Below are 22,078 nucleotides of genomic sequence, written 5' to 3'. Positions count from 1 at the left end.
TTCAGACATTATTCTGCACCTTAACTAGTGCTGCTGTTCTATACAGAGCTGTATGACTTTGAGTGATTTTGGATTTTGAATACTACTTCATTATAAGATATCACCTCCAAATAATGTTCCTTCCTCGGGTGTATGACTCTCCATGTCAGTAATCATAACACTTTCTACTTTATCTGCAGGGCATTAGAGAGTAAAAGCAGAGCTCAAATAAATCTCTGTAATAGGTAAGATTAAAAAGCAACTAGGAACATAGATGGCTCTAGCAGCTCACACCTACCTGCTTCCAAACTATGAGGGTCCTATAAAGTGGTACCAAATTTACGCATCTGGATTAGATCTGAGAAAAAGATGCAATTCAATCCCAAAGGAAATTCCCATTCTAAGGGGCCAGCCCTGACTTAAAAGATACCAACCTTTATACCTCTCTAAGTTGGTTTCAATTTATAACAGCAGGGGTATAATTCTTCTTTTTATGCTGTAAGTAACCAACATAATAAATGACTAGAAAACTATATATATATTTTTTGTTTTAGTTGAATGCATGACCTGCAATGGAGAGAGTTACAGAGGGCCAATGGATCATACTGAGTCAGGCAAGGAGTGTCAGCGCTGGGACCTTCAGAGACCACACAAACACAAATTTCGTCCAGAGAGGTAATATCTTCCTCAGTGCCATGAAAATCTGTGTGGTTTTCATTTGAAAATTATACACATTCTAGAATGAGCTGGGCAAAAGAAGTATGAGCTGGGATGAAATTAATGGAGTTGGCCACTTTTAGTTGTTTGAAGATCTGGCCCATGGTGTGTTCAGGTTTGTTGCTGTCATGATGGAGATGCAGGATGAAGACTAGTGACTGCTTTGTGCAGCAGTGACTATTTCCCAGTTCTGTAGAGTGCAGTGGCTTATATGTGTTGTATTAGTTCATCAAAATTTCCTCCGTTGCTTCATAATCAGTAAAAAAATCACCTGTGAATGATTCTGGATATATTGTTATGCAGTTTCAGTCAGCTTAAAATACCTGAAAAAAATTACTGAGTAAATAACAGTTTGATTTTTTTTTATTGCAAAAGTTATTAACATGCTTTGTGAATATATAAACTTGCAGCATTACCCACAGTGCAATAATTTGAAATACAGAATGACTTTAAAGCTGTAGCTGGTTTGTTCTAACCAAGTATCTGCCAAAAAACTTGGGTGTACTGGAGGATGGCAAGCTAAACATGAGCCATCAATGTGCCCTCTCCATCCTGGGCTACATCCAAAGAAGTGTGGTAAACAGGGCAAAAGAAATGATCCTCCTGCCCTTCTACTCTGTACTGGTAAGACCTCACTTAGAGTATTACATCCAGCTGTGGAGTGCTCAGTACAGGAGAGATGTGGACCTGTTGGAGTGTGTATGGAGGAAGGCCACAAAAATGATCCAAAGGATTGAGCACCTGTCCTGTGAGGACAGAGATAGCTGGGGCTATTCAGCCTGGAGGAGAGAAGGCTCTTGGGAGATATGGGAGCAGCCTTTCAGCATCTAAAAGGGGGCTGTAGGAAAGAAGGGGACAGACTCTTTAGCAGGTTCTGTTGAAATAGGACAAGGGGAAAAGGTTTGAAGCTAAAAGAAGGGAGAATTAATTTGGATATAAGGAAGAAGTTTTTTTTACTATAAGGGTGGTAAGGCATTAGAACAGGTTGCCCAGAGAGGTGGTGGATGCCCCGTCCTTGCAGACATTCAAGGTCATGCTGGACAGAGCTCTAAGCAACATGATCTATCTGTAGGTGTTCCTATTCACTGCAGGGGAGGTAGACTATTGCCTTTTAAGGTTCTTTTCAACTCAAACACTTGTGTGCTGATCCAACCTATTTGACCAAAGTATTTGCCTACAGCACGTGTTCTACCTGGAAAAGCAATTCATCATTCAACATGGATTTATGTTTTTAACTGATATGTGTATATGCATATATATATATATATAATGCCAGTTGAGTCAATAATAGCAAGATAAATTGCCTTCCATTTTTAGCAATTGTCTTATAGGGTAAAATTCACCTGACTGCTAAAGATCATCTGTAACACTTTTTTATGGAAGAAGTCTGTGACAAGTTTTAGGTCATGAAGAAGAACCTTTGTGTCTCTCTTAAACTGGACTAAGTTTCATTTTATTTTTATTCTGGAATTTGGATTTTTTTTTTTGCACTTTTAAAATGAATTGAATAAACTCCAACTGCCAGCAAAAGTCTATAAATGTCAACTGTCTCAGAATACTTGAGATCTTCCACTGTCAGAAATCTTCATATAGAAAATGAAATATATTTTCATGTATTTTGAAGGGTTCCACTACATTTAGTTTATTTTTTATACCCAGAAATACAGTAATGTAGACAGTAGGAAGTCCTATTTTTCAGCAAAATTTTAAGTACTTGCATCTATTGAGCTTCTGAGACATAAACTCTATTTCTTTTTGGCTATAATGATCAGTTTCATGAATAATTAGCAATCTCCCATAGTTCTGCTGCAATAAATATTTTGTATTAGCAGTCTGGGACTGAAGATAATCTGTTTCTGAGTTTTGTCATGCACTTGCTTTATACTCTAGAATAATTCACAAGAGGAATTTTGTTCCTTGGGAACAAAACATCTATAGAACTGGGTACAAACAATAATTTTACTGCCTGAAGGATTTTTTTCTTTTTCCATTAATTTTGATTTGTTCACGAAATAACTTTTCAGACTAGCTGCAGTCTCAGTCATGATCACCTTACTAATTAAAATTCCAATAATAAACATCTTCTTGATTGTTTTCAAACTGTTTTATTAATAATAATTTAAACAAAAAACAATCCATATTAACTGAGCTGTCTATGCTTTCACAACTGTAACCAGTGTACAGGACATTTCAAGTACACTAATGTTAAACTTTAGGAACTGATCACTAAATGTAGTGCCAATTACACTTTGATAATGCTAGCTTTTAAAATAAGGGAGGAGGTTTGGAGCAAATGATATAGCAATCTCTAGAGAGGCTTACCTTATATTATCTAGGAGTAATGTGAATAACTTGGAAACCAGTAAGGAGTACTGTAGCTGGATAGATTTACAACTTATTTGTATTTATGAATACATCAATTGCAATAATGAAAAAGAGAGGTAAAACTAATGATGCTTTCAAGTGCACCATAATTTACATTTTTTCAGCTTAGAGTGAATATGCACCACTTTTACTTTTTGTCATCTCAGTGAATTGTTCTAGATTTTTTCCTTTCAGGTATTAGAGTACAGAAGAGAACTGGTAATATCTGTTAGAAGTGATTGAAGCTAGCAGTAGGAAATCCCTGGAGCAACTCATGTATGACCCAGTTTTAACCTTCACTGGATGCAGAATTGTGTTCTGAAGCTCCAGGTCCTTCATGTGAAGCAGGTTTTTGCCTCGCTGTGAAAGAATGACAATTGAGGATAATGGCTTCGAGAGACACTGATGGTCATTAAGAAGCAGAATTTCTTCTTACAGTCATATTTTCTGCTCAGAAACAATTATGCCGTGGAAGTAAATATTAATGCTGTAGGAAAGTAGGATTGAAGTGTAATACAGTAGTTTAATGATTGTAGGTGTTCTTTTCTTAAAATTCTCTGCTTTGTATCTCTGGTATAAAAATTAAAATTAAAATAATATTAAAAAAATCAAAATTTCAGTCCTGTATCCCTTACAAAATGACAAAGAGTTAAGTAGAAATAAATTTTGATAAAGTGTTTCAGACATTCAGTTTTAATTTCGTAACAGCAGAGCTAGACATTGGCATCTGTCTGCTGTATAGAATAAACGTCTTCATCTACATTCTTCTTTTTTCTGAGAAAATGAAAAAAAGTCTTGATTTTGACACCAGATGTGTATCTTCTTGCTTCATTGCAGTTTGAGCAGTACTGCTGTTTCAAGGGTTCTGAAAGATCTTGGAAACTTTGGGCTCTTTATTCTATCTAAGCAAGAGATCTATACCCAAGCGTTTTGTGGGGTAGAAGAATCTGCAGAGCAAAGGGACAAGGTAGCACAGGATTCTTCATTGTGGAATTGTGTGGAATAGTTTGAAGCACATTGTTTATCTTATATGAGGAAAAGGCAGGCCTGAGAATGTTGTGTGAAGAAAAAGAGAGGGAAGGTTGCTGTTCACAGAGAAGACACGTTGATACACGGATGGAAAATTCTGGACATCACCATCTGACAAAAATTGTCAAAGATTTACCCTTGAAGAACTATTACACCTATACTTTACTTTTGAATACTAAATAACATTTTTTACATGCCATACAATACTAGGAATTACATTTGTCTTCTAGAAAGTGGATTCTTTACGTACTCTGTTGTTCTGAATGGTTTTAGGGAGGAAAGACTACAGGGACCTTGACATTCCTGGACTTTGGTTCCTTAGACTCTTTATATTACGAACAACATACAATACCAACATCAATATTCATACCTACACGTAGCAGGTGTCCAAAGCCATTGTGTTTTCAGCTATACTATTAATCCATTAACTTTTTCCTTATGATATCCTTGGATGCATTTTTTTTTCCTTTTCAAATTCTTCTACCTAGGAGAAAAGGGGGTACTGCTGCTAGATCTGAAACTAACACATTCTAAAATTCCTTCAGTCTTCATTTTTGTGAGCTTTCTCTTTTTTTTTTTTTTTTTTAATTCCATTTGAATCCTGTTCATGTCCTTTGCATAGATAAAGGAGACTGTTTTAACCAAAAGAATGGGAGATCATGTTGCAAATGTATGAGTTGATATTAGGATAACTGTTTGATAGAAAAAGCATCTTAGCAAAAACATGTGCTTGTAAATCATACCTTCCAATGCTCGTGTGAAACACATCTGCTTGCAGTTGCAAATGGGTTCAGGTTCCCAGGTAGTTAAGTTCTTTGTTCACTAACAAACTTTTCCTGTTTCCCTCAGGGGCAAATCTACTTTTTGTTTCTTTTACAAACATGTTTCCTTAAAACTGGAAAACCAAGACAATTTGTATACACTGTAGGAAAAAAAAAATGTATGCATGAATCTCCTTAAGTTTATAGATGTTTGTATGGTACTTTTATACAAAAAGAATCTCCTTATCTCGAATCTTCCGGACAGTTCAATGATGGCAGTAGGAACATGGAAATAATTAAATGGCAGAATGGTTTCAAAACGTAATGAGATAAAGTGAGATGGAATTAATTCCTTATTTTTCTCCTTTTTCCCCTCAATGCTTGAAATAAGGGCATGACCTAGAACAAGCTCTGTTACAAAAATGGAACTATCATTAGTAACAGAGCTGTTCAAAATAGCTTCCAGTCTGAACCCAGGGCTGTTGTACTGAAGAACCTGCTTTCTTAATGAGTCCAGTCTGCCAGGCAGTGTTTATATAATGCACACTTAATTGGGCTGTTTCAAAAAAATAAGTGGCTTTGGAGTCTGGTCATCGATTGACAGACAGAGAGCAAGAGTTTAGCAATTAGCAGAGTTACCCCATCCGGTGGCCTGTGCATTAACTCAGCAGGGAATCCCCTCTGTGGAGGCCTGATTTTGCTGCACACATAGAAAGAGATTTTATGTTATTAACTTACTAATAGCGTTAAGGACTATTTGCATCCATCTTGCAGGATCAGACCAGAGGTTAATAGGAACCGGCTCTTTATTTTCCTTTGCTAAAGCCAGTCCTTTATGTACATTGTACAAACCTGTGTACTACTGCCAGGAAGGCTTGCCTGACACTTTTCATGCTTTGGTTTGCAGATATCCTGACAAGGGCTTTGATGATAATTACTGCCGCAATCCTGATGGCAAGCTAAGACCATGGTGCTACACTCTTGACCCTAACACCCCCTGGGAGTTCTGTGCGATTAAAACCTGTGGTAAGTTCATGCAGAATTTATTACTTCCTCTTCCCTTTCAAAATCTGGACAAAGACAGTTCAAGCAATATAGGACCATAGCTATATCATTCATTGTACTTCCGTGACAGTTTTCAAAGATGTCTTTCTATAATGGCATTATATTTATTCTGGATAGGAAATAAAAGAGATGAGTTACTTAGTGCTTGAGTATGTGTGTGTGCATTTCTTTTATACAGGAAATTGTATAAAAATGTAGAGACATCAAGAACTAATAAAGTCAAGGCAGTGAAGATCTCATGTGCATGTTGGGTCTTTGCATTTCAATTTGGGTGTAGATTAATGCATAATACTTTAGAGAAGACCTCCTTCCTTGCTCTATCAACATATCTTTGTTTTGTTTTCCTCTTGCATATTGTTCATTGATTCCTGCTCACTATTCAACCTTATGCTGAAGAAAGAATTATTAATTTACTCATGTATTTCTCTGTGACTTTCATCCTTGCAAAATTGGTGGCCCATAGGCAATTGAGATGGCAGTTTTTGTTATTTTACGGAAAGAGGATTAAATTGATATTAAGTGATATTAAGATATACAAACATTAGATGCCTTCTCTGAGATGCGTTAGTTCAGAATTTGTAGAGATTTTACCACTGTAGATCACATGCTATATTCAAAGCCTAGATCCTGCTGATTTTTTTTGTGGTAGCTCTTCCAGCTCTTTTCTATAGATAATTAGGTTTAAGAAGTACAGAGACAATGAGAAAGGTAAAATTATTGGACTCCTTTTGAAAATTAAGCTGAAGTAGCTTTTCTGGAGTTTTATGGGAACGTTGGGGCAGAGGCAGCTGCTAAAATTATGCTTTGTAGTGACAGTTTTTTATTAGGAAATCAACATTTGCATCTACTTCATTTGCAGAGTGTAACGTGCAACAAATGAAGTGTGGGATCTACAGATGGTAGCCTCCTTTCTTATCTCCTATACTTTTCAGTGCCAAATCTGGGATACAAACTTTGCCCTAGAAGAACTCTATCCTACAAAATAGTCAGTATGGAAGCATAATATTAAAGACTGTCTAACAATAATAAAACAGTTTTCATTATTTGATTTACATAAAATATGGTGTTGAAAAAATTTTGGGATTTGAGGCAAAGTCTGAAAACAAGATATGACGTTACCAGAATCCCTACTGCTTCATGTGCTCAGCGTTGTGGCCAAGCTGCAAGAAACACAGGCAAGAAAGGAGAACAGTGTTGTCTGATTTTCTGTAGTCAGAGGGAAGCTTCTAAGTGAAAATCTCAGCATCCTGTTAGCTGTTATGAGTCATTTTCTCTGAGGTCTGCAAAGTTTGTTAAACTACAAATTCCTTTACTGTTCTGCTCCATTTTGACCAAAATTAAGTGTTAAATAAAGTCTTCAGAAACAGACTTTCTGCCTTTCATCTTGCTCTAAGTGCTACTTCAGTAAGCTTATGTCATTACACAATTCATTTATCTCTCGTAGGTGGAGGTTAGAAGACTAGATTCTATTAAAAGAACATTTTAGGATCACCTAGAGCTGAATTTATATGAGAGTTCAAAAATGAAAAAAAAAACAACAACAAAAAAAAACTCATTAAAGGGATAATTTTCATTGACTATTTTCTTTAATTCTCAAAGTTCTCTGTATTATTTTTTCCTTAAAAGAAGAGAAAAAGCTGTGAGAATATCTCAAATTTAGACAAAATAGAGACAGTAATGGACCTTAAAAAAAAAGTGTGCTTTCATAATTTAATTCTGTTTTCTTTTTTCCCTTACTAATGGATATCTATCCATCTATCTATCTATCTATCTATCTATCTATCTATCTATCTATCTATCTATCTATCTATCTATCTATCTATCCATATCTCACAGAATTATAATATGACTAAGATTGGCAGAAACTTTTGGGTCCATCTAGCCCAACTCCTGGCTCAAGTAAGGACACCCAGAGCAGGGTGCCCAGCATCATGTTTAAGTGGCTTTTGAAGACACCTAAGGAGGAGTCTCTACAGCCTCTCTGTACAACCAGTGCCAGTGCTTCGTCACCTGAACAATAATGAAGTACTTCCTGATGTGTAGATGGAACATTTTATGTTCCAGTTTGTGCCCATTGCCTGTTTTCTGGCACAGAGTGAAACTGAAAAGAGCCAGTTTCCATCCTATTTGCACTCTCCCTTCAGGTGTTTGTTGATATTGAAATCCAGGAAGACAGTATCTACTGCTCCCTCCTTATCCATCAGGCTTGTGATTTCATTATAGAAGCCTATCAGGTAGGTCACACATGACTTCTTGATGAATCCATGCTGTCTACTCCTAATGATTTTTTTCTCTTTTATGTTCCTGGAAAGAGTTTGTGGGATTAGCTATTCCATCACCTTCCCATAGAGGTGTTGCTGACTATAGTTTCTTGAGTTCCTTGAGTCTTCCCTTTTATTTTTATTTTTTGAAGATAGGAGTGAAATTTCCTTTCCTTCATTCTTCTCCCAGTTGTTACAACTCAGAAAAGATTTAAAGAGTGCCTTCACAACCATATCTGCCAACTCCCTTAGCACTTTCAGGTCCAGTTTGATCAAATTTTCCTTGATCAGATCTTCTTCCAGCAAAGATACATGTTCTTTTCTCCATCCATTCAATCTGGTCTCTGGGACCTAGGATTCCTGAATGTCAGTCTTGCTGTCAAAGTCTGCTGGCAAAGGTTTCATACCACAGCCTTTTCAATATGTATATGCCGGGAAGCGAGAAGGAAATGGCTCTGGCATGAACTGTTATGTATGAGCAATATCAGATTTGAAGTGGAAGTATGGGATTCTGTTTTCACCTACCTCGTCTTGTGCTTCCACCATTCATAGTTCGGATTGTTCTCTCCTTGCTAGTTTTTGCTTTAGCCCAGTGCAGTGTCTCAGTGTCAGTCACTTCTTATCAGAAGTGCTTACTATCCAAAGGTTGAGAGGAATACTCTGAATGTATTCCCTGGAAGGGAGTAAGTGAATTTATTCCACACTATCACAAGTCATTATAAATCCAATATAAGGTAGTTAAAATTAGTAAAATTATTCCACTGTGAAAAAGTGCAGATAATTTGCCACTTTGGTTAATGTCTGTAATCAGGCTCTCCAGAGACAGAAGAAATTTCGCAAGGCTTCTTGTTTTGTATTAGGCAGCCATTAAGCCACACTCATGTTGAAGATCTTGCCTGTGAACTACAGTACTGATTCATGTAATTCTATCTAGATTTTTTGATAATTTAAACATTGAAGTTCAGTTTTTTCCTACTGTGAACACAATTTTGTTTAGCTCTGTAGCTGAATAGTCTTTCATTAAGCAATGGTTTATTTTCTAACTAAACTGAGCTTCCTAAGTGTTTTATTTTTTATTATTTTTTTAAATATTCAATAATATATGAATCATACGTAGCATAATAGATCTATTCTTTTCCCCCAGTAGAAGTGAGTTTATTATGAAAATAAAAATATTCCTAAGTTACAGCTGACTGTTTCACAAATGCAACTTTTATAAACCTTTATCCTTTGGCATTTCCTGAGCTGATGTGTCAGTGTTCTGAGGATTCACATCTGGCTTTGCTGGTCACGTAAGCTTACAGTCCATGTAACTTCCAGTACAGCCTGAACTAAGCTTTACAAAAGCCATTGGGTGGGATAGCTTCTGCAAACTACTGCAGTGTTACCTTTGTATATATAAATCACAGTTACACTATAGTTCCAAAGAAAAAGTAATCCCCAAACCAGTATAAGAAAAATTAAATTAAATTAAAAAAAAAGAAAAATAAAAAGAATTTACAAGAGTATGTTTTTAAGGTGAAGTAGAAACTGTATTAAGATCAGTGGAAATTTAACTTAAAATGCATTTTCACAGCAGAAATATATGAATCTTCGGAAATAACTGAAGGAATCTGTGCAAATAAGAATACAGAAGTAACAGTCTTGAAAGTGCATCATGTAGGTGATATTTTCAAAGTATATTTAGCACAGGTTTATGGCCTTACCCTCTACACATAATCCAGTACTTTCACCACATTTTTTATAAACTCAAGTGGGAATTTATTGCAGATATTACAGTTATATCGTCAATTCAGTGACTGGAATGTGAATGTAAAATACCAGAGCCCTGTTCTGAGTTTTCTGTCATTCTTGAGGCACATACAAAAACTGTTTTCCCACCTCCTAGCAGGGAGCTCAAAACACTAGACCACTCTGGGTTTCAGTGGCTGCTCTGTTTTCTGACGCTCTGGCTGTGTACAATTTCGGTCACTAAAAAGAGAACATCATGTGTTATATGTCTTTATAGCTTTGTGGTTTGGATTCCCACACAGATTTTTAATTCCTCTGATGAGGACTGTTTATATATTTTACAAGAAATACTAATTAGAAAAAGTGCTCTGCAAATCCAAACCCTTGGACCCTGTACAAAAACGTAGGTGTCCTCTCTTTGGGGGAGTGACCACAAGGCAGCATGCTGTTTGTGGTTTTAGCTACATGTCATGAGTGCTAGTATGCTCTATAGCCAAAATGCTGACAACAGCTCATATACAAAATTTCAAGCAAAAAAAGTCAGTGGAAGGAAGCATTCAGAAAATAAATATGTTTTTAAGACTAAGGAGACAGGAGGGCATTGTAACTTTATTTCCAAGTACAGAAGGCAGCATAAAACATGGTGGCTTACAGCCAAGGCTGTGAGAAAGAGATGACAGGAGCAATTAGGGATTAGAGATGGCTCAAGCTGCAAAAATTGGATCTGGATTAAGACTTCAGGGACCCCAGGATTGGTTTGAAGTTGCTCACATATGTGTCTGTGGTTTTGGCTTGAGACAATTTTTAGTTAGAAGAGAGGATAAAAGGACAACTGTAATAGCAGTAAGAAGTGTAGGATGAAATGAAGAAATGGAAGCAATGACAGAAAATGAAAAATAAAGAAAATGGCTATTACTTGGCCACAAATGATGATATGGGCTACAGGAAAGATAGGAGTGGGAAACAATTGATGCTTCAAAAAAGAAAAATAAATAATAATAATAAAATAGCTATATTTATATGGATGAACTAAAGAGTAGAGAGGTGCTTTGGTACAGAAAGGAGAAAAGTAGAAAAATACTTATGTCAGTCGTTTGAGAGATGCAGAGCTGCATGCAATTAATATGTTAAGGAAAGCGTCTAGTTGCTGCCTATGTGATTTTCAACCAACTCAGTGGATTTTAGCACGGATTTAACCTTTGCTGTCATTGCTCATAGACAGTAAGCATCAGTAACTGGAGACTTCAGTGTTCTAAAATATTTCAGTAACAGTCTGGGTTTGATGCTGGGTGTGACGGGAGGGGTCAAGGGATAAAACTGCAAAGTGAGAAGTCTGGATGTAAAAAAAAGTTGCAGTTTTTGGAAGTCAGAGAATCACCAGTATTAGATTGTCCATATTTTAAAAGCAGTGTTTTAAATGGCCTATTTGAATATGAAGTTCTAATTAAGGAGTTATTTATTGAATTAGAGTGCTTTAAACAGAAGTAAATAGAAGAGTTCAAGTGTGCATTGCAACTGCTTTACTCTGTATTTTCTTAAAGAGAGTCTTTCCCTCAAGGAAGGTCCTTTAAATCTTTTCTCGCATAGTTTTCAAAGTGAGATCTAAAAGCTCTCCTGAACGTGCAGGGATTTAACAATGAAAATCTGAATCCAGGTAAAGATTATGAATGAATCAAAACAAAACAAATATATTTATATGGATTTAAAGCTTAGTTGTTTGTGTTGGAACAACTCAGAAAGGTCTCTGTCTATTCAAGGACAAATGGCTGGTCCAAGGTAATAATGTATTCTTCAGTATTGTGATTCTTGACCCTGGATCTAATTTATTTCTTCACTTTCTTTTATATCCTAAGTGAGACAGTACAAATTGAAACAAACCCCTTTTTCTTCAAGGCTATAAAAGTACGGCATTTGCTTGTTTGTTTTTCCATGTTTTGCATACTGTATGATATTACACTGAAAGAAACAGAAGGAAAGGAACTGTCACACTAGTGTGTTGAACTGCTTGAGGTTGGGATGCCTGGAAGCAACGTAACTAAGTATGAGCAGCTTATTCCCTGAAAATCACTGTCCTGTGGAACTGTATTGATCATGGGGACATTATTGTTTTCTGAATTGTTTCAAGACTGGATTAAAGAACTCCTAAAATTTACCTTTTAAGATCTCTCTTTATAATTCAGGGTACATTTCCTTTTTGTTGAGTTTTGTACTAGGAAAAATATTTCAACTAGGTAAGCTATTGTAGATTTTTTTTCTTGAAAAAACCATTTAGGACTATGTTTCTTTTCCAACCAGATCTTTTCCAAAAATACTTAGATAGCGTTACCATGAAAGAACAGTAAAGTCCTGCAAAATCTCTTCCTTCTTTTAAGTTAGTCAGAGTTTATCCATTGACCTAATATTTGTGCAGGATTTACTTCTGGCTGGTTGCTTCAGCTGTAGAATGACTCAAGGCCCCTGCTGATTCCCTCATGCTGGCATTACTGTGAGAACCAGTAATGAGAAGACTTTCTGTGGCTTTATACATGAAGCTCTGGATAACATTACAGCTCTTTACTCAAGCATCTATGAATATATGAGTTGTCCATTATTAATAATGTTATTTAGTTTGAGACATCAAAATTAGGAATGTTTTGTGGAAAAAGGATACCTCTGAATATTGAATTTTCATTGAAGACCTCAGCATGAATATATGAAAGTTCAAATACAGCTGTTTGAGTTGCATGGTTGAGTCTTGCAGAATTTAAAAATAATTGCATCAAAGTTTAAAAGTAGCAAAATGCTGCTGACATTAATAAATTCTTCAGTTTATAATGAAGTTTTATACAGGAATAAAAATTGTCAATCAACAAAGCACAAATAGAAATCTTTCATGAGATGATTTTTATGTGGTCTTCCTTTGAGAGCACTTTTTCCATCAGTTCAGAATGTTGAACTGGAACAAAAAAAAGTAAAGATATTTCTAATGTGATATCAAAGTACCTGTCTACATAGAAATTGTGTATTGAACACAAATTCACCTTCCAACTTAATAAATGGTGGTTTTCTGTCTGAAAAAACAAACAAACAACAACAACAACAAAAACCAAGCCCACTGTGTTCCAGGGGCTCAGACTTTGGAGGAAATGGATGAGGTGTCTTACTGATTTCTGGTGTCATTTTGTGTCCTTCCGAGCAAATTAGTGACTGTGCTCTCAGAAGCAGGACTTTCATCAGTGTTCTCTATGCCTGTTATCCATGCTTGGAGTTAGGGTGTTAGGCTGTGTGTGTGTGTGTGTGTGTGAGAGAGACAGGAGTAATTAGCCTCGAGAGCAAGACAAGTTTGTAGACTTAGTCAACTTGGACATTTCTTAAAGTTTGGCAACTGCATTATGGTCTGCAGAACACCTCTGTAATGCCTAATAAGGCAGTCATTATTCTCCAAGCTGTTGCATGTCTCTGTGCGTGTCCAGCCCTCCTTTTGTTCCCATGTACAAGGAGACCACTCCCATCATGTCTGTGGACATGACCTGCTGAATTTGTTAAGCCTTTTTTGATCATTTCTCAGATTGTTTTGGGATTCAAAAGAAAGAATGGGAGAGGTTATTTCTGAGGACCAAAGCTATGAGAATTTCAGGTTTAAATTTCAAAATTGTATTTCAGTAACAGCTTTTTGTATCACTTTTCAAATTCAAAAACTAGAAGTTTCTAGGAAAAAGAGGTGGTATGACAAGAAGAATTTAGGCATATTTCTCTAAAACTTTTGGAATGATAGAATTGATTTTTTAACTGAAAAATATTTTAAAGATCTTCTTCATTACTAGAATTCTCATTGAGATGTGCCACAAACTAATAGGAGTAGCTAATCCATAATGCATTATGGAGCCTGAAATATTTTCTCTCTTAGCCATCATAATGTAAAGCTTTCCAGCAATGACTTGGCTTTGCAAGTATTCAAGTTATTATTATTCAAGTTTACGTTATTCAAGATAATGGGAAAGACAAGTTTGTCTGGTTAGTTCATTCAAAGAGAACACGTTAACACAAAATGATGTAAAAGATGTTCAAGATATAGAGTTAACTGTCAAGACACTTAGTGAGCTCTGTATCTTTAGAGGAATGAGAAGGAAAGCTTTACAAAAAATGCTGTAGCATTGCTTAAATCAATTGGTGCACTAGCAGTTTCAATTCAGGCATGCAATAATAAAAAAAGGACAAAATATATAAAAGCCAATCTTGTTTTTCAATGGCATGACACTACAGAGTAGTAGATGTACTACAATATTTAATTCTAAAATTACAGTTGAAATATTAATTTCATATGAATAAATAAGGTCTTTGTATAGAGCTTGTTTTGAGTATGATAAACTTGCATTAAATTGAAATTTTATGCATGATTACTATTAGGAAGACTTCTGCTAGAGTTATACAATAGTAACTTCAGAAGTATTATGCAGCCAGGATGCCATATGTATGCTGAAATTTATCTTGGTGGCTGACTTTCTTATTCCAAATTTTACATCATTTTTCTTCTTTTTTTTTTCATTTATAATGAAAGTGATGCATATCTTTTTTCAAAAACAGATAGGTATTTGAATGTGTTACAGTGATGTTCAGTATAATCAGTTTCAGAAATCTGTAAGGATATAATTCCAATTTGTTTTCATTTGTTATTGACAGTAGAAAACTGAAACATACAGCTATGTATTTCTATTAGATATACAAATGTGTCCTTTGTTGTTGTTGCTGTTGTCCAATTATTTATAAAATGAATACTAATGATTAATTTGATGAACTTACTGGACAGATTACATTTATCAACCTGCAGAAGTCTGCGTTTGACACAGTTTTCATTTTGGAATGAATTTAGAACTGACAATCCCACTGTAACAGGAAAACCTTTGCAGACAAATTACCTTGGGACAGGAAATTAATTTGAAACTGTGATGCAAAAATATCACCCAGATGAGGAGAAAAAGGGAAATTTTCTTTATCATGTAGAGATGTATAATTCAATTGCACAACTTGACGCTATCCTCTGACAGGAAAGTGGTCTTTAACATAGAAGATTAGACAGCAAATCAACCAAACCCATCTGTTACAACATTTGGTTTCCTGAAGAACCATATTCTCCACAAGTTCACAGAACTGGCTGAAGTTAGTAGGCATGAACTATATAATCAGTAAAACACATGAATATTTTTCTAACCACTGGACTATTTGAAGAAAAGTAATTTGAAAAGTTTATTAACGTACTTATTGCTGACAACAATACTTTAGGATAATTAATAAATTTATTCTTGTGAACAATAGCAATTACCAAAAGATGAACAGTTACTTAAAAAAAATCTTATGTTGGGAGCTTTTGGGGACATTGCAGAAGCATTAATGTAGTGTCTTTAATTTTGTACTACTTTGTATATTGCTGATGCAATATTTGTGCCATTAATTTCCAATTATGAAAATTGCATAAGAAATAGAAAGATTTTCAAGTTATGTGAATGAGTCATTTCAGAAACCACTGTTTTTCTGAATTTAGTTCAAGACAGCCCACACCAGAATGAATGCAGAGTATATCAACATCTGTAAAAGATCTTGAGTCTGATGAATTTCTTGGTCTTTAAAACATTTGTCTCTCTTTAGAGAATAATGATCTTTGATTTCCAAAAGCAAGACTATTTTTTTCTCCAACTATATGAGGCATACAAAGAGAAGCTTCAAAGAATATTTAGCACATTAGTTTAGAATAAGATTTATCTGTTGTTTTTTTTTTTGTTTGTTTGTTTGTTTGTTTTCCTACAATGTTCTTATTTTCTATGACTTGATATTTTGGCACTTCTTTGGAGAAAGCCATCTAGGTTATTCTTGTCCTGCAAACATGTTTTAACATATTTAACAGTGTGCACATGGGTGGTCACTCAGTTGTGTAAAGCTAAGCAAATGAGAAAATATTTGCTGAACTGAAAACAATAACTAAGACTATTGCCTGACTTTCAATATTATAGAACGAGTCAAGTATCTAACAAAAGTTTCTAAACATTACACAGCTTTTTGATTCTTGGTCTTCAAGTGGTAAACTAGCATAAACGAGCATTTTGATTTCATGGATGTTGTCAATGGGAAGAGGTGATCATTATTCTTTGACAGATTGACAAAGGACATCAATTCCACAATTTGGACTGCAATGTAGATTTATAACTCCACATCCTGATCCAGGCGCAGTTTTAAGAAAAGAAAACAGAATCTCTTCTCTTCATTTTCAGATGTGGGCATTCTGAACAGCACAGGGACAGTGTCTGAGACAACAATGTGCATCCAGGGGCAGGGCGAGGGCTACCGTGGCACAGTCAACACCATATGGAGTGGGATCCAGTGCCAGCGGTGGGATTCCCAGTTTCCTCATCAGCACAACATTACTCCTGAGAACTTCAAGTGCAAGTGAGTAGAGACAGTGGGAGTTACTGCAGTGGTCAAAGAGCAACTCCTGCTTTTATCTAAACTTCATGCTACCAAAGTAGGCTGTGGAATCCCTGTCCCTAATTCTTCAGAGTGATACATCTACTCTGCTTGCTGGAAAATATTTGAATACTGGAAAATAAATTATTCCTATCTCAAAACATTAGCTTTAGGTGATTTGGGGTAAAAATATATGTTTTTTTGTTTTTCAGTATACTTTAGCAATACTTTTTAAATAAATAAATATTTTTTTTCATGAAATAAATCTGGTGATACTTAGTATCTATAATATTTGGCAACACTTCTTTTATTTTCCATATCTTTAATCCTTTTTCCATTAACTTACTGATGTATTTACACAAATAAAATTGATTTTACCTGAAGGACCTCTAGGGATCTAAGCTTCCTGTACTCTACATAAAAGGAGAGACATATTCACAGTAGGTGAATTATCTACTTGTTTTAGGCAGTTACCTTAATCATAATCTTTCAGGCCTTTTCTTTCACTGAGTAAAGAAGAAAGTTAGCTAATTAGCACTTTATAAATATCATATATATCTATATGTATATAAATGTCTTTATTGATGGCTGAATAACAGTGTGGACTTGTGTAGGGATTTAATGGTGCAGATCTTTCAAGGTAAAGAAAAAACTTCAGTTTCAGTTCAGATTCTCTCTCTAGCATTACCTTGTTTGAGTAGAACAGTTAGGTTTAATACTTTAGGCTCTTCTCTATTGTTTGGCATGTTGATCAAATATTGTGTGCAGTAACAAATCTACCGAAAATGTGACAACAATAGGAAATGACCTCGAACCTCCTTAGTTAACTGCACAACCATCTTGAATCTACTTGTAAATCTATGCTTGAGCATGACCCTATAGGTGTTTCTCAGACAATCTACCATTTATATCAAATTTGTGCTGTACCTATGCTGCAATTTTTGGTCCTTGTGTGGTTTTACTAATTTCCCTATCAGTATAGTGGCTAAAATCTTTAAGGCTTTTTATTCAGCTGATGTCTCAGTGAATAGTGGCTATTCAGACCAATAGATTGAGTTAAATCAACTGAACCACTTATATGGATGTTCAGAACACAGAGGAAGAATTACAGCATTAGACCAATTATTTTCATAGTCTGTTATCAGTAAGTGATGCAGATGGAAAAATGCAGTGAAATATAACATTGCAGAGAACATGGCAACAACTGTCAGAAGATGGAAAAATAAAACTTACATTTGAGAGGTTTGATTATTTAATTCAAGCTGCAAGAGACATTTAAATATATTCCCTTGTGGCCAACGTTAAATGTAACATCTGTATAGGATTTCAACATACATTTTTTTCATATTATAAGATTCTGTTTCTTAAATGAATCGCTGACAATCATAAGGACTTTGTTCCTCTCAGCTCAACAGAACAATTCAAGCACAGGAAATTTTAAGCACTCTGGTAGTGTTTGTGTTTAAAAGCACTTGTAATGGATTGCAGGTGTATCCAATGTCAGCTTGCATTCAAATTTGGATGGAGAATTCTGAATAAAAATAAGCTATATTGAAAATCTTGTTAATCTTCAAATGCTATCTTACAGCTAGTCAAAACATAGTGCATTGAAAATGAATTCCCATAATCCTTTTCTCATTACTATACTTTTTGGACACTGTATTCTTACTGATTCTTCAGCTCCCCGCACTTGACACTGCGCACAGACCTTTAGGAGCCTATATTATTACTAATTCATAATGAAATCTGATAGAATGCATCAGTGTTTTTAGGTGATGTCTGCTGTGAGCTAACATATTTATTTTTATAGGGATTTGAGGGAGAACTACTGTCGAAATCCAGATGGATCTGAATCACCCTGGTGTTTTACTACAGACCCAAACATCCGGATTGGTTATTGCTCCCAGATTCCTAAGTGTGATGTATCAAATGAACAAGGTAACAGAGGGAAAGGTGATAACATGACCTTAAGTGAACACTGTACTTGTTCACTGTGGTGAATAGGAGAGCATGAAAACTGGAAAAGCTAATCTCAGTTCATCTGCATTACACCTGTGTAGATATGCTTTAGTGTTATTTGCATACTTGGGATTCATCATGGTGTAAATGAGATTCATTTCTCAGTTCATGTTTCAGTTCCAGCAGGGAAATTGCAGCAAAGATTTGTTGTTCGGTCTGATTTTTATACAAGGTTAATCATTACTCTATTACAACTCTTAATTTGGAAGCCCTTTCCCAAAACCAAGATGGTTTTTCATGATTTCTTGGTTAACTTTATTTCTTTATTTGCATACGAGGCTGTGAACCTTTTTTACCCTACACACCCCTTGACTAAAAGAAGTTGAGCTGAAAAACACATGAGCTTTCTCCTATAGCCTTTTCTCTTCCAATTCATCTGTCTGTAAAGTCCATACTATGCCTTGGTCTTGGTCTTTCTCTAAGGAATATTATTGCCTCTTGAAAACTCATATCAACCAAGACATAATCTCAGACTCATATTTGCAATCTATTACCTTACTTCAGCATGTATATTAAAATCTACTTGAGATTTTAGGTAATTTATCTCTTAAGATATTAAGAACCACTATTGCAAGAGTTCAGTTAGAGCAAGGATTTTGCTTTGACTTCCATTCTGTGGTGTTTTTTTTAAGTATCAGTTATCAAAAAGTAAAAATACTGATGAATATGAAATGAAATGCTTAATACAAAAGTCTTTAATGCTCATTTTAAATAATCCTTTTGAAAAGTCTCAGAAAAGCTTGTGATTAAAGCTTATGAATTAAACATGACTTCTACTGGAGGCAACAGGCAAGATTCTGAATTACATTAAAACTGAAGTCATGTAGATTTTTCAATTTTACTAAAATAGAACTTAAATCAAGAATTATGTACTGTAGCGAATATCCAAAGTTTACATGAAGGTAGGCTGTTGAAGATACACAGGCTGAAAGCCTGTTTTTGAGGAGGGAAGATTAAAGAGAGGGTTTGCTTTGTTTTGTAAAAAACTCTTGACAAGTTTTAAAATATTTGGTGCAACCATTATAAATTATACAGAACTTTACTTATGAAAGAAAATCTCTCAATTTATCTAAACAAGATGACATTTAAAATGCTACTGTTCTGAGAACAAAGGTCTCAAGCAAAGGATTATGTATCTAAAACTGAAGTTTTCTTTCTGATTTGATTTATACTGAAGTCTGATTTATATCATAAAGCTTGCTAAATGTAAAACTTGTATTTAATTATTGGAATTTATGATGGAAAGGAAGAGTTTTCTTTTCAGGATTGCACAGCTACCTTCTACTTTTCTTTGTCTCAACATTTCATATTCAGATTGTTATCGTGGCAATGGAAAGAGTTACATGGGGAATCTATCCAAGACAAGATTTGGACTAACTTGCTCCACATGGGACAAGAATATTGAAGACTTACGTAGGTGAGTACATACAAAAGAGATTGTTCATTGAGTTCTGAATAAATACCACCTCCAGATGGCATCTAAATTTCTACTTCAGTGATTCTAAAATAGCCCCGTATGCCCTGGAACTCTTCCTTTTCCTTTTTTTCCTTTTCCTTTTCCTTTTCCTTTTCCTTTTCCTTTTCCTTTTCCTTTTCCTTTTCCTTTTCCTTTTCCTTTTCCTTTTCCTTTTCCTTTTCCTTTTCCTTTTCCTTTTCATTTTCCTTTTCCTTTTCATTTTCCTTTTCCTTTTTTCCTATTCCTTTTTCCTATCCCTTTTTCCTTTTCATTTTCCTCTTTGTTCCTTGCAAACTGAAATTGAATATTGAGTCTATGATCTAATGACATTGACATCAAATACTATTAAAGCAAATTACAGATTCTATAGTGTATCGTTGCTTTGGTTTCTGATATCCAAGCAGTGGAAATAGCAAATTTGTTTATACCGTACTTGTTAAGGTAAAAATGATTCAGCAGAAATTACAAAAGACTTCCTAAGTCACTCCAGAATCTTCAGTGTTGTCCCTGTTCAGAAGGGTAGATAAATAAATTTAAGGAGTAATAGGATCAGTGTAATTCAGTAAGTGAACCTTCAGAGAAGCTGTGTAATAAAAAGCATATTTCTGTGGCACTGTCTGGTATCACAGGCTGGACTGTGTGTTATTTCCCTTACCCAGGGTCAGAGACAACATATATATTCCAGCCTACTTTCTATCTAAAGCAGAAGATTTAAGATCAGGAAGTCAGAGAGCTCAGATAAGTCTTCAGTTAGCTGTGAAGAATATTTTGAACCTTGTACCAACTGGATGCATGATGCAGGTGTGCTCATGGGTACACATCAGCCTTTCTTCCCTTACTGCCACTAATGTTCCACCCAGGAAATACTGGGAAATTATCTGTCCCACCTCAGGAGTTACTCTGGTTTTGGGTATACAAGAAGTAGCACACGTGGTTGATTATGAGCTCAGAGGGCAGCACAGCTGTAACTTAAGAAACCTGTATGCTTCTGTCTGACAGATAGCAATAAACAGCTTTCTCCACTTCAGATTGTCACCCAGACTTTCACTTTTAGTTAAATGCTTTGTGTATGTCTGCCGCTTAGGTCACCTATAATTGGAATTTGAACCGTTCACCTTTCTCCTTGGCTGCTGCTTTGCTTGGGTAACTTCCTTTCGTTAGCTTTCATTAGCTGCAGTTTAATTTTCTTCTATGCAGATTCAGTGTTCTCTTCTGCTAAATGCTAATCTGCTGGGAGAAGATACTTATGTTCCCAAGCAGATTTGCTGAATGCAGTATAGACACTTTTCAAATCAGTTTAAAGATTGCACTTGCAGGTATCCGTGGATTTGAGTTTGAGTGAGAAATCTCCCAGCTGTCCACTGGACTCAATACTTAAAATACTAACCAAAGGAAAGTTGGCCAGATCCAGCAAATCTTTTTCTCAGCTTCCCTTTGATTTTAACCAGCTCTAAACCCTGACCTGCAGGCTCAATCAGCTAATATTACAGTGCACAGCAAAGCAATATTTAACCTTTGAAAATTTGGGCTATAGCGTAAAGTTTTTCAGCACTTTGATTTTTTTTTTTTCCCTATAGGCATATACAAATATTCAGAGAACCAGATGTTAGTAAACTGAAGAAAAACTATTGCCGCAATCCAGATGATGATTTTCATGGTCCCTGGTGTTACACAGATGATCCTCTCATTCCCTGGGATTACTGCCCTATTTCTCGATGTGAGTACTTACTATGCCTCAGGCACTGTCAGCTGTATTCTCAGTGAAGACATGGTGTCACATGCATATATATATATATATATATATATGCATCTCCATTGTAATTTGTGGCAGCAGAAATACTGTAACTCAATTGTGCATGACTGAAGGAATGGAGAAAGCTGCTTCTGCAATATATGGACAAGAAGTTCTTTTCCTTAAGCAGCTTGGAGATTTCAAGACTTATTTATGCAGTAGAACCCTAAAAGCTCTATTACAGATCATCAAACACTCTCCAGCAGATCTAGCTAATGAATAAGGGCTGGATGGAGACAAACAATTATCTAGTGGTCAGAATGCTGGCTATGGCCTTAAGAAACTCAGGGATAGCAGCTATCTTCTGTGTGTTCTGTATTTATGTTTAGAGCGAGGATAACTCACTATACATATGCTGATGTGAATATGTGCTATATATATTAGATCCTGCTACTGGATGATTGTGGGATGATTTCACTCTTGGCAAAAATCAGGAAAATCTCTCCTTTAAAATTGCTTATTATAAAGC

General features: G+C 35.5%; 1 protein-coding gene across 1 annotated transcript in view; it reads left to right on the top strand.

Annotated features, from left to right (window-relative positions):
* The window catches only part of HGF (hepatocyte growth factor), a 58,497-nt gene that overhangs the window by 22,640 nt on the left and 13,779 nt on the right, over window positions 1-22,078 (top strand). Inside the window, exons 6-11 of the mRNA XM_065741593.1 lie at window positions 534-654; window positions 5,758-5,876; window positions 16,150-16,324; window positions 18,153-18,280; window positions 19,676-19,778; window positions 21,395-21,534. Of these exons, the coding sequence (XP_065597665.1) occupies window positions 534-654; window positions 5,758-5,876; window positions 16,150-16,324; window positions 18,153-18,280; window positions 19,676-19,778; window positions 21,395-21,534 (786 nt within the window). The remainder of the gene's footprint in view (window positions 1-533; window positions 655-5,757; window positions 5,877-16,149; window positions 16,325-18,152; window positions 18,281-19,675; window positions 19,779-21,394; window positions 21,535-22,078) is intronic.

The sequence above is a fragment of the Cyrtonyx montezumae genome, unplaced genomic scaffold (genome assembly GCF_038088225.1).
Source record: "Cyrtonyx montezumae isolate F1298 unplaced genomic scaffold, pur_monq_1.0 scaffold_3, whole genome shotgun sequence".
Lineage (NCBI taxonomy): Eukaryota > Metazoa > Chordata > Aves > Galliformes > Odontophoridae > Cyrtonyx > Cyrtonyx montezumae.
Note: the sequence above shows the minus strand (reverse complement) of the source record. Positions and strands in the feature narration are given on the sequence as shown.